Below are 21,480 nucleotides of genomic sequence, written 5' to 3'. Positions count from 1 at the left end.
CTTGAGTAGGCCAAAATAACAGTTTACCTCCTAAAATTAATTTTCGTTAAGTAATTTAACAGATTACGTTCCTTTGTCACATCATACTGCAACAGTAAATTAACCTAATCTTTTTTATCCCCAAAATTTTATTCCGTGCATAACCTTCCTTCATTTTTATATTCATCACCACGATTTTGGAGCATTTCGTGAGAATTTGACAATGACATTTTATGAAGTAGCTGAGAAAGATGAATATGAGGGAAGGTTATGTACAAGGTAAAATTTAGGGGAAATGAGAGATTATGTTGATTTATTGTAACAGTATAACGTTGAGTGAAGGCTGATGTGTAATCTTAACTGGGAAAGTGATAGATTTTGTTAAGTTCCTTAACATAAAATGATTTCAGGAAGTAAACTGTTATTTTGGCATACCTTGACCACCTATAAATTATTTTTTTATACCACATAAAATTATTTATAATTTAGGTTAACCATAAAAACTAATTTTACATTTATCCCTAGTTATAAAGAAAGTTGATCTTATTATCCACAAACTTTGCTAAAAATTGAATTTAGCACATACAAATAGGGGCGGAATTAAGTGTAAGGGTGGGATAGTATTTTCAAAAACGAGTAAAAGTTTCTTCTTAATTATATGAACATTCAAAACTACAAAATTTCTTTTATTTTATTTTTTTAATTTTATTATGTTCATTTTTTTTTTATGAAAAAGAAATTTAAAAGACTTGAAAGGAATTCCTTTAGGACATAAGGGCAGTTTGGTAAAGTAGAGCTTCGAGCAGGCTAGATTTGGAGTTCCCCCCTCCTGTTTGGTTGACTCTCTCTCTCACTCTCTCTCTCTCTCTCTCTCTCTTTCCCACTTTTTTCCACTTTACTTTGGTTTGCTTATTGAATATTGTTCACCCAGCCCAGCTATAAATGCCACTCGTGTTCCTTTCATTTTTGCTTTCCCTTTACTGTTTCTCTCTCTGGTTTCCTCCATTGCAAACCAAGCTTTCCAGCTTGCTCAGGTCCCTCTCTCCTCCCATCTATAAACACATAGGCAAAACCCACCAACCATTTTACCCACCTCTGCTTTTCTCTCCCAAAATCTCTCTCTCTCTCTCTCTCTCTCTCTCTCTCTCTCTCTCCCTTCAAAGATTAGATTTTTGTCTGGCCTTCTTCCTCACCATTTTTCATAATCATTTTCTGAATTCTTTTTGGCCCACCTGAGGCCACAATCCCTTCTTGTAAACTACTCCTCCCCAACTGTATTTTTTTGTGGCATCTGGGTTTTTGTAGCTTCGTATTGTTTGAGGTCTACATTGGCCTATCTATGCTTATTGAGTCTCTGTTGGTTCAAAAAGAAGCCTTTCCTTTGCTTCTCTGGGTGCTCAAGGAAGAAGATCAAGGGGGTTAACTTAGATCACCATAAAAGGTAAGTGCTTTATCTTTTACAACTCACTTTTTATTTTTTGCAATTCACATTCGCCTTTATCCATCTCTTACTTGGATAATAAGTGATACTTCCATTTTATTCCTTTTTGATAGATTTGGATTTGTGTTTGATTTTTTTATCAAATGTGCAATTTATGAACTTTCTTTGATTATTATGACTTATATGCTAATGGGATTTTCCTGATTTTTCAAATTTCTGAAATATTACTAAAAATTTGTTTTTGAGCTTTAATTCTCATTAAGCAGTCCATGTCGACGTTAATCAAACTTCCTTAAATGTTCTTCCCAGATTCTTAGTTTTATTTTCTGATTGATCATTTTTAATGTGTGCAAATTCAGCAATCTCAAAGAGGAACGTAACCAGGATGTTTATCCACAGGCTGGATATAATTCTAAATTAAAATTCCCCTAGGAGGAATATGTGAGCAGTATGTATTCTTGGTGAATGATATCCTCACATTTTTGTTTGTAAGAAAACATTGGCCGGTAAAAATATTTGTAGCATATACAGGACTTCTACTGTGCATAACAAAGTGTAAACAATCCAAGGTTTACGTTGTGCTCGTGCTCGACCAAGAATTTTGACATTAACAAATTCATGTTTTTAATCATCCAAAATAAAAAAACAAAACTGATATAAGAGCTAGGTGGAAAGTAGATATGCGCATGATCATGACAGTCGAGAATTATAAAGGCATTTTGATAACATGTTTTTGGTACACAGGTGGGGATGTCACTTTGGTACCGAAACTAACAAGATCAAGTCGGTTGTGAGTTTGAGAATTCAAGGGGATCAGATATGTCATCTGAGGGTTCTTTGAATACAGAATTATCGAAAAAGACTGCATTTTTGGGTTTGAAACTATGGGTTTTGATCTGCGTATGTGTTGGTGCATTTATAGTTTTAATTCTTTGTATCTTATCTGTATGGGTCACATTTCGGAGGAAGTCTAGGAGATCCATTGACAAATTCTCTCTTTCCCAAATACCAAATGTTTCGAAAGATATCAAGGTTGACAAGGTTGGAACTCAGAGTTCTCATGAAAGTTTATTTCTTTCAATCCATGATAAGTCAAGTGATAAGAATTCCGAGAAAACATTAGTTCATATGGCTCCAAGCAAATCGAGCGATCCAGATAGCGTCAGTCAATGCAGCTCAATTTATCATCATGAGAGAGGATTAAGTTCAATGTCATGGGAAGAAGGAAGCTCTGGGACTGCTAGGAAGCAGTCTTCATTGTCGTATGGAGGACCTGTGACAGCCTCTCCTTTAATTGGCTTGCCAGAAATTTCTCATCTTGGGTGGGGCCACTGGTTTACTCTCAGGGATCTAGATTTTGCTACTAATCGATTCTCTGCAGTAAATGTGCTTGGTGAGGGTGGATATGGGGTTGTTTACAGGGGGAGACTGATTAATGGAACTGAGGTGGCAGTGAAGAAACTTCTTAATAACTTGTAAGGATGCTTTAATGACACATTCTCTTAATTTCTAATGCTTTCGTTAAAAAAAATTTCATGATTTTATTGTGACTTGGGTATATAGGGGACAGGCGGAGAAAGAATTTAGGGTTGAAGTTGAGGCCATAGGCCATGTTCGTCATAAGAATCTTGTTCGACTCCTGGGCTACTGCATTGAAGGAGTTCACAGGTAACATTCCTTTACCTTTTTGATTGAATCATTTAGATTCCTTTACATATTATACTTTCTTGCCAATACTTCCAAGTTCTGTTTGAATCTTTTTATCTTTAATAGTTTCAGCTGGTTTAAAAATCCAATATCTATTTCATAGGATGCTGGTGTATGAATATGTGAATAATGGAAACTTAGAACAATGGCTACATGGGGCAATGCATCAACATGGCACCTTTACTTGGGAGTCGCGCATGAAGGTGATCCTTGGTACTGCTAAAGCGTAAGTTAATCTTTCAACTAAAAATAGTTTCATATATGACAATTTTGTTTTTCAATTTTGGTGCCAAATAATTCGTCTAACAGATTCGAATACCCATCTTGTAGAGAATTTGACTGGACAAATATATTTTCAGAATAGACAGTTTATTACTTTTAGTAATTCATTGTCTTCCATGACGATTTCATATTCTGGCTAGTTTTGGTCTTTCTTTTGAACAGGCTTTCAAAATTATGACAATTTTACATCTTCTGATTTCACTCGTGACATTATTAATAGTGGAACTTTGAATATAATAGAAAAATGACTTAACACATTGGGTTTCAGGCTTGCTTATTTACATGAAGCAATAGAACCAAAAGTTATTCACCGAGACATAAAATCAAGCAACATTCTGATTGATGATGAGTTTAATGCCAAGGTTTCTGATTTTGGATTGGCAAAACTCTTGGATTCTGGAGAAAGTCACATCACGACTAGAGTAATGGGAACATTTGGGTAAGTGTAGAATTTGATTCCCTGTAGTTTTAATCTATAAGCTAATAAAACTTCTTCAGATGGGGCTTAGAAGCTGTCTCTTTTGTGAATTTCAGTTATGTGGCACCAGAATATGCTAATACTGGCTTGTTAAATGAGAAGAGTGACATTTATAGCTTTGGTGTCCTCCTTTTAGAAGCAGTAACAGGAAGGGACCCTGTGGACTATGGCCGGCCTGCTAATGAGGTACCCAATTCTTAAAATAATTGTCTGCTACTGAGCATGTAAACTTCAACATCTGTCTCTGGCTCTCTCTCACCGTCTCTGTCTCTCTTCAACCTCCCCCTGGGTTACAAGCTGATTCTTACTGCTTATCTAAATTATCCACATATTAAAATGTGTTGAAGCACAAGGGCTATAGCTCAGATGTACTATTTTGTGCAAGATTTCTAATAAACATTTCTTTGTGCTCCTGGAAGGTTAATCTTGTCGAGTGGCTAAAGATGATGGTAGGAACAAGAAGAACTGAGGAAGTTGTGGACCCAAACCTTGAAGTTAAACCCACCACACGCGCTCTAAAACGTTCTCTTTTGGTAGCACTTCGATGTGTTGATCCTGATTCAGATAAGAGACCCAAAATGAGTCAGGTTGTACGAATGCTCGAAGCTGATGAGTATCCACTTCGCGAGGTGCAAATCAGTGCTCTTCCTGGAACGATTTTTTATGTTTGTTTGTTTGTTTGTTTGACTATCTTTGTTTGGGTTTTGAAGTATTCTTTGAATTTTTAGAAATATGCGGCTTTGTTTCCAGTGTTAGAGCATTAGGGCTTCAAACAAGGTGAGCTAATCAAGCTTTTACTTGTTTGAGCTGAGCTAAGCTTGATTCAAGCTCAAGGTTTCATGTTTAGGCTCAACTTGAGAAATAATTAATGAGTTTGAGCTTGGGTTGAGCGGTGCTTAATTTTGATAAGAGAATTAATTCCAAGCTTGTGTTTCACTTTAAGCTTGATTTCTACATTGATTTGAAGCCTGAAGTCACAAATGCATGTTTTAAGTTTAGAAGGACATTCAACTAGCTTTTATGTTCATCCAACAAATGACATTGTTAAATATAATTTTAGTACCTCATATAGTGTGTGTGCGCGCATGCATATTTCCTGTAACGAATCAGGAAAAAGCGCTAGCCACATCTGCGCTATTACCCCAAAAGGACTAGTCAATTTGGAGCTTCCCTAGAATTCATTATAAAGTTTAGTTTCACCTAGTAACTAAGCAATGTGAGACTTAACACTCATGACTATCTCTATAAACTATCAATTCTATGTGGGCTTCTTCTCATTTTCCCAATATGGGATCGGGGTGTTACAAACTCCCCCTCTTAAACTCCTGACGTCCTCGTCAGGTCCACGTCATACAGTGCTCTAGTACCACATGACCTGGCGTTATTAGGTGGCTCTGATACCACTTGTAACGACTCAGGATAAAGCGCTAGCCACATCTGCGCTATTACTCCAAAATGACTAGTCAATTTGGAGCTTCCCTAGAATTCATTATAAAGCCTAGTTTCACCTAGTAACTAGGCAATGTAGGACTTAACACTCATGACTATCTCTATAAACCATCCACTTTATGTGGGCTTCTTCTCATCTTCCCAATATGGGATCGGGGTGTTACATTTCCTCTTTGTGTTATTAGGCAAATTTTCAAGCCTATACAAAGTTAGCAAGCTTGCTTGCGACCCTAATAACAAACTTTGCATTTGTTTCTAAAATGGTCCAAGCAATCAAGCTTGAGCTGTGGTTATTACATAAACAAGCTAAGGAACGGAGCTGTAAGATGCTATACAGCTTAAGGGCTTATAGAAGACTGTATGATGCATGTATATCATTACAGTGCCTTATCATTTTTCCTTTGTTTCTTCTTTTTCCCTTAATTTTATAGTAGGTTTATGTTGCATTACCTATTATGTGGTAATGTTGTATGATCTATTAAAAATTAGAGGACAGTAAATTTGCCACTAGAGCTTTTTTGATTTTGCTCTCTAAAACAGCTGTTGATGTTTTCTTCACATGTAGAAAGCTTGAACACTAATATTTTACAGTCTCATACAGTGCATCCATGTATAAGTTTTGCAGTTCTGTTCTTGTGTCTAGAGTTTGATTATCTCATCCCTCTTTGTGTGGAGTTGATGGCTATATTTTAGCAATTCGAGATAGTAGTGAATAACCTTTCCATTGTGGATTAACTTTTAGATTTATTGTGGGATTTATATACCATGTTCAGTTCTAGAATGATTGAATGAGAGTACACTTTTGCTTAGTTTGCATTGTTTTTCCAGTCTGTATCCTCCCTGAACATTTCTCAGTTTAATTACAATTTTCTCTGAATTTATGCCAAATGTAAAATTTCTGTTGACAACGGATTTTTAAATCGTGTTTTGTCACTATGCTCATCAGAGTACAGGAGTTAATGAGAAAATCATATTTGGATTTTACAATTCTTTTCAGGATCGAAGGAATGCAAGGAGCCGTACAGCCAGCTTGGAAATTGACTCCACGAAGGAATTTTCTGGTCCAGCTGACTCTGAAAACAAGGCAGGGGATAAAGAGAGCCATGTGTCTGAGATCCATGGATAGGACTGACAAACATTTTTATCTGGGTGAATTATTGCATTCTCACAGCCAGACTTATAAACCTTTCAGTAACTCATCAAATACTACTGATCTCAAAGTCTGTTTTCTGGAAAAAAAAAAAAGAAGAAGAAGCTTTTAGTTTTATTGTTGGAATTGAATTGGAGATAGCCCTGAAAGATCATGAAGGCTTGGCCGTGTGTGGGCTATTCAAGCATTGAGAGAAGGTGCCTTCAGCCCTATAAACATGTCTAATATGTGTGTGTGTGTGAGACAGAGAGAGAGAGAGAGTGAGGGAGAGAGAGAAAGAGAGGCTTTTGTTGTACAGTCGTGTATCAGACTGGTGAGCTGTCTGTTCAATACATGATTGTAATATTTTCTTTTTCTTCCATTTTCTCTTCATAACTACTATTGAATGATTCTTACTTGTTTTCTGCTTTACTTTTCCTTTTTCATTTTTATTTATAATTATAATTTCGTATTACCCTTTATAGCATTGAATCATTTGATCATGTCCTTTTGTTCTTTATACAGTGATGTTTTTGCTCTTTGTTGCAGCAGAATGATGCTTGTACCATTGTGTTTCTTTTTCACTTTCCCTTTCATTCCTTTGTGATAAGATTCCAATCAAACCATTTATCTCAGTGCACTTGTCTCTCTGCTTGTTGACCGTATAATGCCATGTCACTGTTTGTTCCAAACCCAAGTCTTACTTCTGATCAACCATACTTGAAATATATAGAGTAATATATGTAAGATTTTTATTCCCTTTTATCCATCTTTTAACGTAGCTTTTAAAATTACTATTAGATTCAAATGTAATAGTGATTTATCTTAAATTCCTTGTGATTTGAAAGTTGCATTACGTTTAGGGCATAATAGTCCCAGATATAGCATTACTCAAATATATAGGGAAAACTACCTTTTGCCCTCATGAACTATAATGCATTTTCACTTTGCCCCCATGAACTACCAAATGTGACATTCGACTCCCATAAAATGCCATTTTGTGCCCAAAATTTTCCTTTGTCAGTCAAAGGCCCCTTTCGTTAGTCAAAGGCTTTAATTTAGATAGTCAAAGTAACAATGCGTTATAGTTCATGGGGGTAAAGTGACAATAAATTGTAGTTTATGGGGGCAAAGTGACGGGTAGACTGTCTGAGTTAACGCATTTGACTAACCGAATGGGCCTTTGACTGATGGAATGGGGGTTTTGGGTACAAAATGGTAGTTCATGGGGGTCGGGGGTGTCACAGTTGGTCATAAGGGGAAGTGCTAAAGCATTATAGTTTATGGGGTAAAAGGTAATTTCTCCAAATATACATAATGCATCCGTACATAAGAGTCTATTTTCATCCCTTGTACCCTCACTTAAATAAGATTCGGATTTTCAGCTATTTTGTTGTTTAGATTGTTCGCAATTTATGTAGCAAATATGAGTCTATGTTTGCCAATGGCCTTAAAAAAGGAAGTGGCATAGAATTGTAGCAGATTTGATTGATGTGAAAAAAAAAAAAAAAAAAAAAAGTAAGAATATTTTGTATGAAAAAGTGAAAAAAAAAAAATTGTTTTGTAGTGATTTTTTTTTATTCGAATAATAATAAAAATTAATTGATGTGATGTAAAAAGTATAAATGTTGGGAGTTGATTTTGAGAGGAATAATAGAGACCTTTTTTAAGGCCATTGACAAACATAGATAAGACTTACCTGCTCGAGTAAGGGGCAGATTGTTTGATATCTGCACGCCTATGTAAACTTTATAAAAATTCTCTCATTTGTTGTTCAAAAAGTTGACAATCTGAACATCAAAACTACATCTATCCACTTAACTTGGGTGAATGTTCCTCACCAGGATTTCATGAATCTATAAATGAAACAACACAACCCTTCCATGTAATGCTCTAAAAACAGCATGGAGGCAGATAATCTTCCAAAGCAACCCAAGCTGAAGGTCCCAAGTTTTTCTCTTCTTTTCTTTATTGATAGTCAATTGAAAAAGTAGTTTGGTGGAAGGATCCGTTGGCATTTATGAGGCAATCGAGTCAAATGCTTCATAATGTTCATGCACCTATTTTTGGCTCCTTGTCTCAATTTTTTCTTTGATTTCACACTTCATAAGACGGGGCATGGCACTTGAAAACGCCAAGTCTCTATTCGCAAGGTGATAATTGTCCTGCTTTTGACATTTTAGGCTCTGTACACCAACGGTCAGATTTTGAATTTTATTCTCAGACAGTTTTGTGTTTGACTTATACGCCACTTTTTTTTTTTTTTTTTTTTTTTAATTACAGCACCTTTATGTTCCAATTGCACATCAATAATCGCTTTTATTATTTTACTTGTTTATTGATTGGTATAACTTTACTTAGAACTCTTATCTGAATTACCATGTATTTTGACAAGTTCTCTAAATTTTAAAACTCTAAATTTCACTCATTAAACTTTCAATTTGATGCAGTTGACCAATTCTGCCAATTTTTGTCATTAAACTCTAACAAAAACTATTGAAAAGACTAAATTACACTTCAATTTTCATTTTCTTTTTTAATTTCAATTTGAAATTAACGGTAAATTTATAATTTTATAAAAGTTTAAGGGGGTATAAAGGTTATTTAATTACTTGTAACGTCTAAAAACTCACAGAGGTGAGTAGATTTGTATCAAATTGAAAGTTTGAGGATAAAATTGAGAGATTTTGAAATTTGAAAAGTCTTTTCAAATTACATGCTAATTCAGAGGTTGTTTATAAAATTCCCTTTGTTGATATTTTTTTTGCATCGGTATGGGTACTATAAATTGGGGTTCAGTCTCCTCTCCATGCCAAGTACTATATTTAAGTGGAGGATTAGAACAAGTCCATGGGAACCACGGGATTAGAGCTCCCATTGTTTTTAATAATGAGATTGTACAAAGAAAATCAGGTTGAACAACGGATTTCTACATTAATTAAATATGGTGTAGGTCCCATCCTTCTATTATCTCTTTATAATTAAGTAGTTTATAACTTGCTCTATGTGCTGTTTGTATGTTTCATTATATTTTAATATTAGAATTTTCTTTGAGAAAGCATTTTGTGAAATAACAATCAAACAAATAATAATAAAAAAAAGAAAAAAAAAAAAGTTATAAGATGAAAATAGCTATCAATCACAATTTTTTAAAACATCTGGTGTAGTATGCGAGTTTTTTCTTTTCAACATTATTATGTACACATGGTAAACTCTCTTGACTTGCAGGGTTATTAGCTAAAAAGTGGATTGAAATTTGGTGTAATTTAAAGTAGTAGCAAGCATATATATATATATATATATATATATATGGGTCGCGGAACAAGTACCCTTTTGGGTGGTTTAGGGGTGGCCGAACATCAGCCACTTCCTTTACAACGCCTCTTTGGCTTAAAATAATAAGAAAAATGCTAAGTGTTCTCATTGTGTTCTTATGGTGTTCTCCTAGTCCTAGGTATATATTATTTTCTAAAAACTAACTGAGCGAAATAATGGTAAATTTATAATATCCACACATAGTGTTGGGCATGCGTGTCAAACTAAAAGTTGCCATGTTTGGTAAAAAATTATAAAGGTAGTTCTTTGACCTTTTCACTATAAAAATGATTAAAATGCACTTTTGGCAAAAGCTTAAAAATGAAACTTTTGCTAAAAAAAAAGGTTTTTTTTTTTTTTTTACTTAAAAGCTATATTTCTCAAACACAGTCCCAAACATGGTCTTACAAAATCATCATTAAAACCAGAATGACACAAATTTCCTCCAATTTATTTCAATAAGTGACGAGTGTCATTCAACATTTTTGAGTTTCTCAAAAATTAATGTTTATGTTCCTAGATTAGTAGAATGCCAATAAATGTCTCTTAAAAATATTTTTTTTAAAAAAGAGTATGTGGGAGATGACACTTGTCATCTATTAAAGTAGGTTGAAGGAAATTTCCTTTGGACTAATTTGGATGAAATTTCTGTCTAATGAGAATATTAGGACTTTTGAAGTCGCTGTATAATATAAAACAATAAGAAAATTCAGGACACTATACTATATGGACAAAGTTTTTCTCCAAATTTCATCTGAATCTCACATGTTATTAAAAAAAAAAAAGACACATGTCACTTTTATAGATTAGATTGAAAAAAGTTCCTCCAACCCAGTTTGAAAAAAAAACTTTGTCCATACTATATATGGAGGCATCCCAGAAATCATTTAATTAAACAAAAAGGAGTGCAAATGGAAAGTCGTATAACCTAACCAAGCTGGAGGCATTAAATTCATCCTTATGATATTGACTTGTGATTGTGAATATACAACGTGAAAAAATATGTAATTACTAAAAAATATATTGGTTGAAAGTTTGATATTTATCCTAAAAAATATGTAATTACTAATTGCAAATGACAAATATTTTTATCCATAATCTACAGAAATACCCACTAATTATAAACCCTAAATTAAAATCTTTGAAATCAGAATTTTCTGAAACGTCTTTTTTTTTTTTTCTTCTGTTAAATGAATTCACTTTTAAAAGTTAGATATTTATTTTGAAATATCCTGAAAAAATTAAAACATTTGAATGAGACGGAGGCAAATAACAGTCCTAGATATAGCATTACTCAAGTATATAGGGGAAACTACCTTTTGCTCCTATGAACTATAATGCATTTTCACTTTGCCTCTATGAACTCTTAACTGTGACATCCGACCCCCATAAACTGCCGTTTTGTGCTCAAAATCCCCATTTATCAGTCAAAGGCCCCTTCCATCAGTCAGAGGCGTTAACTCAGACAGTCAAAATAATAATGCGTATAGTTCAAGGGGTAAAGTGACAATGAATTGTAGGTCATGGGGGCAAAGTAACGGGTAGACCGTCTGAGTTAACGCATTTGACTAACAGAATGGGCCTTTGACTGATGGAATGGAGGTTTTGGGTACAAAATGGTAATTCATGGGGATCGGGCGTCACAGTTGGTCATAGGGGAAGAGTGCTACGGCATTGTAGTTCATAGGAACAAAAGATAGTTTCTCCAAATATATATAATGCATCCATACATAAGAGTATTTCCATCCCTTGTACCCTCACTTAAATAAGATTCGGATTTTCAGCTGTTTTGTTGTTCAGATTGTTTGCAATTTATGTAGCAAATATAAGTTCATGTTTGCCAATGGCCTTAAAAAAAGAAGTGACATGGAACTATAGCAGATTTAATTGATGTGAGAAAAAAAAGGTAAAAATATTTTGTATGAAAAAGTAAAAAAAAAAAAAATAAATAAATTGTTTTGTAGTGATTTTTGTATTCAAATAATAATAAAAATTGATTAATGTGATGTAAAAAGTAAAAACGTTGGGAGTTGATTTGAGAGGAATAGTAAAAGACCTTTTTTAAGGCCATTGACAAACATAGATGGAACTTACTTGCCTGAGTAGGGGGTAGACTGTTTGATATATGCTCGGCTATGTAAACTTTATAAAAATTCTCTCATTTGTTGTTCAAAAAGTTAACAATCTGAACATCAAAACTACATCTATCCACTTAACTAATTAGGTGAGTGTTGCTCACCAAGATTTCATGAATATATAAATGAAACAACACAACCCTTCCATGTAATGCTCTAAAAACAGCATGGAGGCAGATAATCTTCCAAAGCAATCCAAGCTGAAGGTCCCAAGTTTTTCTCTTCTTTTCTTTATTGATAGTCAATTGAAAAAGTAGTTTGGTGGAAGGATCCGTTGGTATTTATGAGGCAATCGAGTCAAATGCTTCATAATGTTCATGCACCTATTTTTGGCTCCTTGTCTCAATTTTTTCTTTGATTTCACACTTCATAAGACGGGGCATGGCACTTGAAAATGCCATGTCTCTATCCGTAAGGTGATAGTTGTCCTGCTTTTGACATTTTAGGCTCTGTACACCAACGTCCAGATTTTGAATTTTATTCTCAGACAGTTTTGTGTTTGACTTATACGCCCTTTCTTTCTTTTTTTCTAATTATTATTTTTTTAATTACAGCACCTTTATGTTCCAATTGCACATCAATAATCACTTTTATTATTTTACTTGTTTATTGATTGGTATAACTTCACTTAGAACTCTTATCTGAACTACCACGTATTTTGACAAGTTCCCTCAATTTTAAAACTCTAAATTTCACTCATTGAACTTTCAATTTGATGCAGTTGACCAATTTTGCCAATTTTTGCTATTAAACTCTAACAAAAACTATTGAAAAGACCAAATTACACTTCAATTTTTTTTTTTTTTTTTTTTAATTTCAATTTGAAATTAAGGGTAAATTTATAATTTTATAAAAGTTTAAGAGGGTATAAAGGTTATTTAATCACTTGTAACGTCTAAAAACTGACAGAGGTGAGTAGATTTGTATCAAATTGAAAATTCGAGAATAAAATTGAGAGATTATAAAATTTGAAAAGTCTTTTCAAATTACATGGTAATTCAAAGATTGTTTATAAAATTCCCTGTATTGATATTTTTTCGCATCGGTATGGGTACTATAAATTGGGGTTCAGTGTCCTCTCCACGCCAAGTACTTTATGTAAGTGGAGGATTTGAACAAGTCCATGGGAACCACCGGATTAGAGCTCCCACTGTTTTTAATAATGAGATTGTACAAAGAAAATCAGGTTGAACAACGGATTTCTACATTAATTAAATATTATTTTTAAATATGGTGTAGGTCCCATCCTTCTATTATCTCTTTGAGAAAGCATTTTGTGAAAAAAACAACAAAACAAATAATAATAATAAAAAAAGTTATAAGACGAAAGTAGCTATCAATCACAATTTTTTAAAAAATCTGGTGTAGTTTGCGAGTTTTTTCTTTTCAACATTATTATGTACGCATGGTAAACTGTTTGACTTACAGGGTTATTAGCTAATAAGTGGATTGAGATTTGGTGCAATTCAATACCTTTTATTTAGGCCATTCATTTAAAGTAGTAGGAATATATATATATTATTGGGTCGGCGGAACAACCCTTTTGGGTGGTTTAGGGGTGGCCGGACATCAGCCACTTCCTTTACAACGCCTCTTCGGCTTAAAATAATAAGGAAAATGTTAAGTGTTTTCATTGTGTTCTTATGGTGTTCTCCTAGTCCTAGGTGTATATTATTTTCTAAAAACTATGTGAGAGAAATAATAGTAAATTTATAATATCCACACACAGTGTTGGGCATGTGTGTCAAACCAAAAGCTGCCATGTTTGGTAGAAAATTATAAAGGTAATTCTTTAACTTTTTCACTATAAAAATGATTAAAATGCATTTTTGGCAAAAGCTTAAAAATGAAGCTTTTGCTAAAAAAAGCGTGTTTTTTTTTTTTTTTTTAACTTAAAAGCTATATTTCTCAAACACAATCCCAAACATGTTCTTACAAAATCATCATTAAAATCACAATGACACAGATTTCCTCCAATCTATTTCAATAAGTGACAAGTGTCATTCAACATCTTTGAGTTTCTAAAAAATTCTTGTTTAGGTTTTTAGATTAGTAGAATGACAATAAATGTCTCTTAAAAATATATTTTTTTAAAAAATATGTGAGAGATGACATTTGTCATCTATTGAAGTAGGTTGAAAGAAATTTCCTCTGAGCTAATTTGATGGAAATTTCTGTACGTATTAGGACTTTTGAAGTCTCTATATAATATAAAACAATAAGAAAATCCGGGACACTATACTATATGGACAAAGTTTTTCTCCAAACTAGATTGGAGAAATTTTCTTCAACTTAATCTATAAAAGTGATATGTGTCCCTTGAATATGTGAGATGCACATGTTTTTCTAATAGCAGAGACAGTTAAAATAAATTTTATTAAAAACTCATGTGCACCTCACATGTTATTAAAAAATGAGACACATGTCACTTTTATAAATTATGTTGAAGAAAATTTCTCCAACCCAACTTGAAGGAAAACTTTGTCCATACTATATATAGAGGCATCCGGGAAATCATTTAATTAAACAGAAAGGACTGCAAATGGAAAGTCGTATAACCTAACCAAGCTGGAGGCATTTTATTCATCCTTATGATATTGACTTGTGATTGTGAATATACAAAGTGGAAAAATAGGTAATTACTAAAAAATATATTGGTTGAAAGTTTGATATTTATCCTAAAAAATATGTAATTACTAATTGCAAATGACAAATATTTTTATCCATGATCTACAGAAATACCCACTAATTATAAACCCTAAATTAAAATCTTTGAAATCAGAATTTTCTGAAACGTATTATTTTTTTTCTTTTGTTAAATGAATTCACTTTTAAAAGTTAGATATTTAGTTTGAAATATCCTGAAAAAATGTAAAACATTTGAATGAGACGGAGGCAAATAACACTAATTATTTATATAAATATTTGTAATTGTTGATCTGAATTATTTTTCATGCCCAGCAATAGCACAAACGTGGGCTAGGTATATATTGTTTTACTCAAGACCCAAAAAAGGCCTAGTTTAATATAGTTCAGAAAGTCGATCATTAGCCCAAATAATAGCATACGCACGCCCACATATTTCCCAGGTGTGGCCTGAGAAAAATTAAACAATTTAATTGGCTGTGTTGAGAACCAATGAATTTGTTGGATCATTTGAAAAAAAAAAAAAAAAAATCTCAAGCTAGCATGATCACTTGTGCCCATCAAATTGTAAATACAATCGAATCACTCATCAATCTAAGAATAATAATTACCTAAAAATAGGAATGAGTATTACTAACAATATATATATAAGAAGGTACAATAGAATGATGACCATATTCTTATTCATTATTTGGTTACATTAATACAGAAATGACCAAACCTCCTAATTAGAATTGAATCATATTTAAACCAAAATTTGTAAATACCCCAACTCTAAAAAACATTTTCCAAAAAAAAAAAAAAAAAAAAATTCTGGGCACAAACAAAATGAAGAGCTTTTTGGAAAGAAAAAAAAAAAAAAAGGAACATTTTTAGGGCTATTTCATTAATGAGAGTAATGATTTGTTTGGTATTTTTTTCTGCTTCTTCCTTTTTGTTTTCTTATTTTTCTTCCAAAAAAAAAAAAAAAAAACAGGTAAAGTCCACTCTTAACCTCCTCAAATTATCACCCTAATGATAATCTACCACCTAAACTATTAATTACGACAATGTATCCCCCAAACTACCAAAACAATGACAATATACCTCCCAATGCTAACAAAATGACAGAATTACCCCTATAAAATTTTCAATAAGATAGAAATACCCTTAAAATTTTGAAAAAAAAAAAAATTTAGTATTTTTGTTTTTATTTTAGCAAGGGTAATTTTGTCATTTTGTTAAAATTTGGGGTACATTGTCATTGTTTTGGTAGTTTGAGGGGTAAATTGTCATAATTGATAGTTTGTGGGGTAGATTATCATTGGGGTTTTAGTTTGAGGAGGTTAAGTGGACTTTACCAAAAAAAAAAAAAAATTAACAAATAACTCAAAAACATAAAACACTCACAAAAATACTCAGAATTGTTTTGCTTTATGTCACATGAAAACTCTTTTTCAAACCAAAAATACCTTAACAATCGGAGTGTAGCTATTCTAAATCCCAACTCTAGCCATGTTCAAACTTCAAGCACCCATATGATCCATCATCCCAAATTTAGTTTCTATTAACTTAGCAAATTAATTAAAGACAAAACACAATGAAAGACACACATATAAGGCTCATTTGGAAACGCTTTTAGGGCAACTTTTTTCTTCTAGCCAAAAAGCAATAACATTAACGAAATACTCAAAACTAGTTTCACGTTCTCGTTACATCTAATTAAAACAACAACAACAAAAAGTACAATCTAAAAAGTTTTGCCAAACGAATCCTAATCCGTTCCATCATATAATAAGAGGCCCAAGCTGCAGCCGCCCACCCAACCCCTCCACCCTCATAACTCCACGTACTGTGAGCCAACAATAATCTTCATAAATATTAAATGCACATGCACCGAAAGCGTCGCATTCCTTGACAAAAAAAGCAGCTCTTATCCTAGTACTCATATCAATCACATCACCCCATTTCAACACTCATCTCCTGTGTTGGCAATCTCAAGCACCCTGCAGCCACTCCTTCAATGGAAACCCCCCATCACTCTTTCTGGCTAATTTTTACAAGTAAACAACACATATATAATACGCAACCCATTTAGTCAGAAATATGCATTTAATGCTCCATATATATAGATATATAAATATATATTAAGTTCATCTGTCCAGATCTTACTACGTACAGAAATCTTGGAGAATTAATGCGATGGAATGATGATTGATTGATTGATACACAAGATGAAGTCATGGCTGTCGCTTGTTGTTGCCAAATGGGGGAGCTAAATCTTGCAGCAAGCCATAGTCGGGAAGCTGGAGGAGCTGCTGCTGGGGAGTCATGAGGTTTAGGTTTCCATACAACATGTAATTTGGGTCGGCTTGGTAATTACTTGTTGGAAGCAGCTGAGAAAATAGTGCTTGGGGAAAGCTTGGCTGAGCTGCTGAGGCCGACGCCAACAAAGAAGGCGACAGCATTCCGGCAGCATTTCCTCGGAGGGTTGATGGGTATTGGTGGTTGTGCTGCCCTTCATATGTTGTTATCACAACCGTTGGATCTTGGAAACATCTCTCAACACGCTTTTTCACGTTGCACTTCTGGCTTGTGCATCTATAATAACTCCTGAATTTGCAAGCAATATATTCAAAGAAGGGTTATGAATCTAGCACTCACAAAACAACTACAAGAGCCGAATAATAATGATATATAGATTTCTCATGTGTTTTATTAATCTAACTCGTCACTTATACAAATGATTAAACAGAGTCATTCTAGTGTAAGACTCCTTTTGCTGTACGTCGGACCGTAGACCCGTAACACTCCATTTGCTTCAATATTTAGCACAATATGAAACAGGGAATCTAATATTAGAATCATGTTTAGCACGGCGTTCTACAGAGATAATTTCAAAAATACATTGAGAGGCTTTCTCAATAAGATCACACTGGTCCCGATCACTAAGTACAATACGAAACACCATTTTAAGATGTATGTAATGTTTCATCATTTATGCTTTCAAAAAGGAAAATCAAAATTCATACAAATATATCAATAAAACACACACACACACTGACTCCCAATTGAATTTGAGTGTGCTGTTTTTTTGGGGAGAAAAAAGTGCAATGGAGCTAATGATTGAAAAATTGAACCCTTCTTAACCTATGTCGTCCTTTGGACACTCCTGTTAATTATCAAAACCTTATAAATATGAAAATTGTGACAAATTAGTGATCTTATAGAGGCTACCAACATTATAAAAGCAATGTAATTAGTACCATAAAGAAAAATGCTATATATATATATATATATATATATATATATATATATGGTCTTTAATTAGTTACATAAAATTACAACACTAACAAAATGGAAATTAACACAATATTAGTGAACAAATTAAATGATCATTTGCATCAAACAAAGATTAATATTTATTCTATGGAAATTAATGAACTATATATATATATATTAGAGGGTAATTAATTGAACAAGGGAAAAATAAAGTATACCTTGGATAAGGGCTATTCTTCACAGCCTTCTGTCCATACTTTCTCCATCTGTAACCGTCCTCAAGATGATCAATCTCACTCTTAGTCAAAAAGGCAAACCGTGGCTCCCTTTGCCGTTTCTCTTTCTTTTTCGGCTTGTTCCTGATAAATCGCCATCAACAACAGTCTATTTAGAAAGATAAGCCATGAATCATGAAATATATATTTATATTAATATATATTTTTTCTTCTTTCTTTCGGCTAGCTAGAACAAAAGATCTTCAAGCTAGCCAGTGTAATCCAAATAGTTGGTCAAGATCCACCAAATTTCCTTCATATATATCATGTATTTTCCTCATAAAATGACAATTCATGGGGTGTATGTATGTATCTAGCTTAGGGCTTTGAAGAGAGATCTATGGTTCAAGAATTTGATGAGAAAATATATATAAAACCCAATATTAATTCTTTTGTTTTCAGAGCTACTTGCCATCAAAGTCCTACTAATTACAGTAAATGAGGTTGACAAAAATGCATTAATTATTTATGGAAAGACTTGGAAAGTCTTCGATGGGAAATTATATCATGTGTTGAAACCCTATTTTATATCCATGAGGTGGAGAAGAAGAAGGAGAAGAAGAAAACCTACCCTTTCTTAGACTTTTCTTCATCTCCATCTCCATCTTCACACCCTTGTGGCTGCTTATCTTTCTTACTCTTAACAGATTCTTCCTCGTTAGAAGAACAGGACACCGAAGAATTAGGGGTGGTGGTGGAGAGGTTTTCACTTAATGTTCCGGCTGCAGAATCTCTCCCGACACCGGCCTTCTTGACCAAATTGTCGTCGATTGATGAGCAAGACATGTCAAAGGCTCTTGAGAGGGTGTTGTAGTCCATGGAGCCATGTAGGCAGTCAGTGAAGGTCATATAGGGGGAGGGATCAAGCCCTTGAATAAGGTTTTGTTGGGGTGCGACCATGGGATTATTATCATTGATGAAGAAAGGGAAGCTTGATGAGTGGCTGATTTCATGGTGATCAATATCATCATCATGATCACGATCATGACTGTAGTAAAAAGGGTTATGATGATGGGTTAGATCCTTGTTTTCTTCAGACATAAATGAAAGATCGATGAAGAAGAAAAAGATGAGCAAGAGAAAAGGAGGAGGAGGAGCAGGAGGAGAAAGAAGCAAATTATATGGGAAAGAAAGATATACTCCATACCCCAATAGAACCTTTATATTTTGCTTCTTACAAGAAAGATAGCTTTTTAGTTCTACTATTTTTTATTTTTTATTTTTTATTTTTCTAGAGAGAGAGAGAGAGAGAGATTTAAGTGGGTAGGTTTTGCTGCTCTCTAGTAGTACTCTAGTACTACTCTTCTATCTCAGTTTTTTTTTTTTTTTTTTTTTTTTTTTTTTTTTTTTTTTTTTTTTTTTTTTTTTTTTTTTTTAATTTATTTATTTTCTAGCTATATCAATAATGTTCATATATATACGAAGAGTCTACACTCAACCGTGTTGAAATGCATATTGATAAGAAGTAACAAAAACGACATAAATTTACTTCATTTGTCATATACAATGTGAAAAGTAGTCAGACATGCATATAATGAAAAGAACAGATGAATTGTATTTGTAACCGGTCACATTACTTGGAACAAGCAAACAAATGCTCATGTTAAAAAATTTGAGAAACGTTAAAAATTATATTATTTATCTCACAATAGTATTAACGTCTGCAACGTACCACAAACATCTCATAAATATCTTATAAAGCTGATATGGCAAAGTTTAGTAGCAATTAATTAATTAATTTTTTTTTATTTTTTTAACAAAACTTGATTCAAGAGCTATTAGATCGTGTCATGTCTACTTTGTAGGATATTTATGTTGTATGTAACGCTACAAAAAAAAAGAAAAAATGTATTTTATTGATAATAGCTACAAAAAAATGAAAATAAATCAACGAACTTGGGGATTATTGTTAAATGACCTCTACACACTTTTTGCTTTCATTTTCGAGCAATTCAAGTTTCGTATATTGCAGTTTTAGACATTATTTTGTATTTTATCTTTTTGTATCAGCACTGACATGTTACATTGCTAATATATTAATTTTAATATATATATATATATATATTTGTAATATACATAATTAGTATAAATTACTTCATTTTTTTTTTTAACTTTAAATTATACTCATCATATTTTTAGCTCGACCCATAATAATGATTTTTCGGCTCCACCACGGGATGTATACATGCAATTATTTGAATAAAACCCAAAAACTTTAAGGGGTTGAGATCAAATTCTTTGCCGTTAACATTGGAAATTCAACTTAAAAAAATAAAAAATAAAAAATAAAAAATAAAAAATAAAAAAGTGGAAATTAAAAAAGAGAGAGAGAGAGAGTAAAACAAGAGGCATGTGGGAATGAAATTAAAAGAGGTTTTAGTCGAGCTTGACCAACCGTTGTGGGCTGTCACTGTCACGTTATCAAGGAGCGGAGAGTTGGGTGGTCAAGGTTTCCAACTTTGCAGTTTCATTTCTGGAAGGATTAGGCTGACACGTGTTGAGATTGGGCACCGTCATTTGACCGTAGCTAGCACGTGGGAGTTTTTGTGCGTTTTGTTTTTTTGGGTTTTTTTTCTGTTCCCTTTCCACGCCTATGTACCGCTGATTAGGCCTTAATGTCCCATCCGTCACCCTCCCAATTGTTGTGCCACAACGTCATCCTCTCCTACAACCTTTCTTTTCCTTTTCTATATATGTTTTCCAAAATTTATTATTGCATCATGTTATATTCCACATCAATATTTTATAAATATTTCATAAAATTGAAGTAATAAAACCTAATTGCACTTGGATTAGCCTTTGTTGAAGAAAAAAAAAAACAATAATTAATATACTTTGTCATATCTGCTTTGTAAGATATTTATAAATCGGTTGTGTGATATATATGGGCATTACTCTTCATGTAAACTTTGATCACAATGTATCATATTCCCTTTGAGTATATATATATATATATTTGAAAGGAAATTCATATGAGTCTCATTCATAGAAACTATGAGTATAAAGCTCTTACAAGCAACCATAGTTAAAGCTACGAGGTTACAAGCGTCATAGATGACGTATGACATTCCAGACCTAAAACTAATCTACTAACCCATGACTAATCTACATATTAAAAAATAGATCTATACAAAATAGATTTAAAATAATGCATAGGTAGTGCTTATTCCTTGGAACTGAGGGTAGACAAACCCTCAACCGAAACTATTTCTCCTCAACCAGAAAGCCAGGATAATGTTCACATCCACAACCCAAAGGTTTAGACCATAGCAAATAACCTTGAAGGCATCACGCATGCAGATCGAGAGGGGACAAAGCCTTATTACAAGTAAAAAAACAGGAAATAAAAGCGTACAGAGAAATAAAAAGACTAAAACAGAAAT

The 21,480-nt window shown here is 33.2% G+C and overlaps 2 protein-coding genes across 2 annotated transcripts; one reads left to right on the top strand and one right to left on the bottom strand.

The window, feature by feature from the left end:
* The first annotated feature begins 838 nt into the window (after positions 1–838).
* On the top strand, positions 839–6,952 carry LOC132181370 (probable receptor-like protein kinase At2g42960). Its single transcript, XM_059594563.1, has 8 exons — positions 839–1,420; positions 2,165–2,895; positions 2,984–3,088; positions 3,231–3,353; positions 3,678–3,848; positions 3,944–4,073; positions 4,307–4,516; positions 6,334–6,952. Exons 2-8 carry the CDS (start codon positions 2,240–2,242, stop codon positions 6,460–6,462), a joined length of 1,524 nt encoding a protein of 507 aa, XP_059450546.1. The 5' UTR covers positions 839–1,420; positions 2,165–2,239; the 3' UTR covers positions 6,463–6,952.
* A 9,423-nt stretch (positions 6,953–16,375) lies between these two features.
* Positions 16,376–19,227, bottom strand: LOC132182390 (WRKY transcription factor 71-like). Its single transcript, XM_059595625.1, has 3 exons — positions 18,669–19,227; positions 18,041–18,181; positions 16,376–17,153 (listed from the first exon to the last, which is right to left on the bottom strand). The coding sequence occupies exons 1-3, from the start codon at positions 19,136–19,138 to the stop codon at positions 16,781–16,783; spliced, it is 984 nt and encodes a 327-aa protein (XP_059451608.1). The 5' UTR covers positions 19,139–19,227; the 3' UTR covers positions 16,376–16,780.
* Between the last annotated feature and the right edge of the window lie 2,253 nt (positions 19,228–21,480).

The sequence above is a fragment of the Corylus avellana genome, chromosome ca5, assembly GCF_901000735.1.
Source record: "Corylus avellana chromosome ca5, CavTom2PMs-1.0".
NCBI lineage: Eukaryota > Viridiplantae > Streptophyta > Magnoliopsida > Fagales > Betulaceae > Corylus > Corylus avellana.
This window is presented reverse-complemented; position numbering and strand designations above follow the sequence as displayed.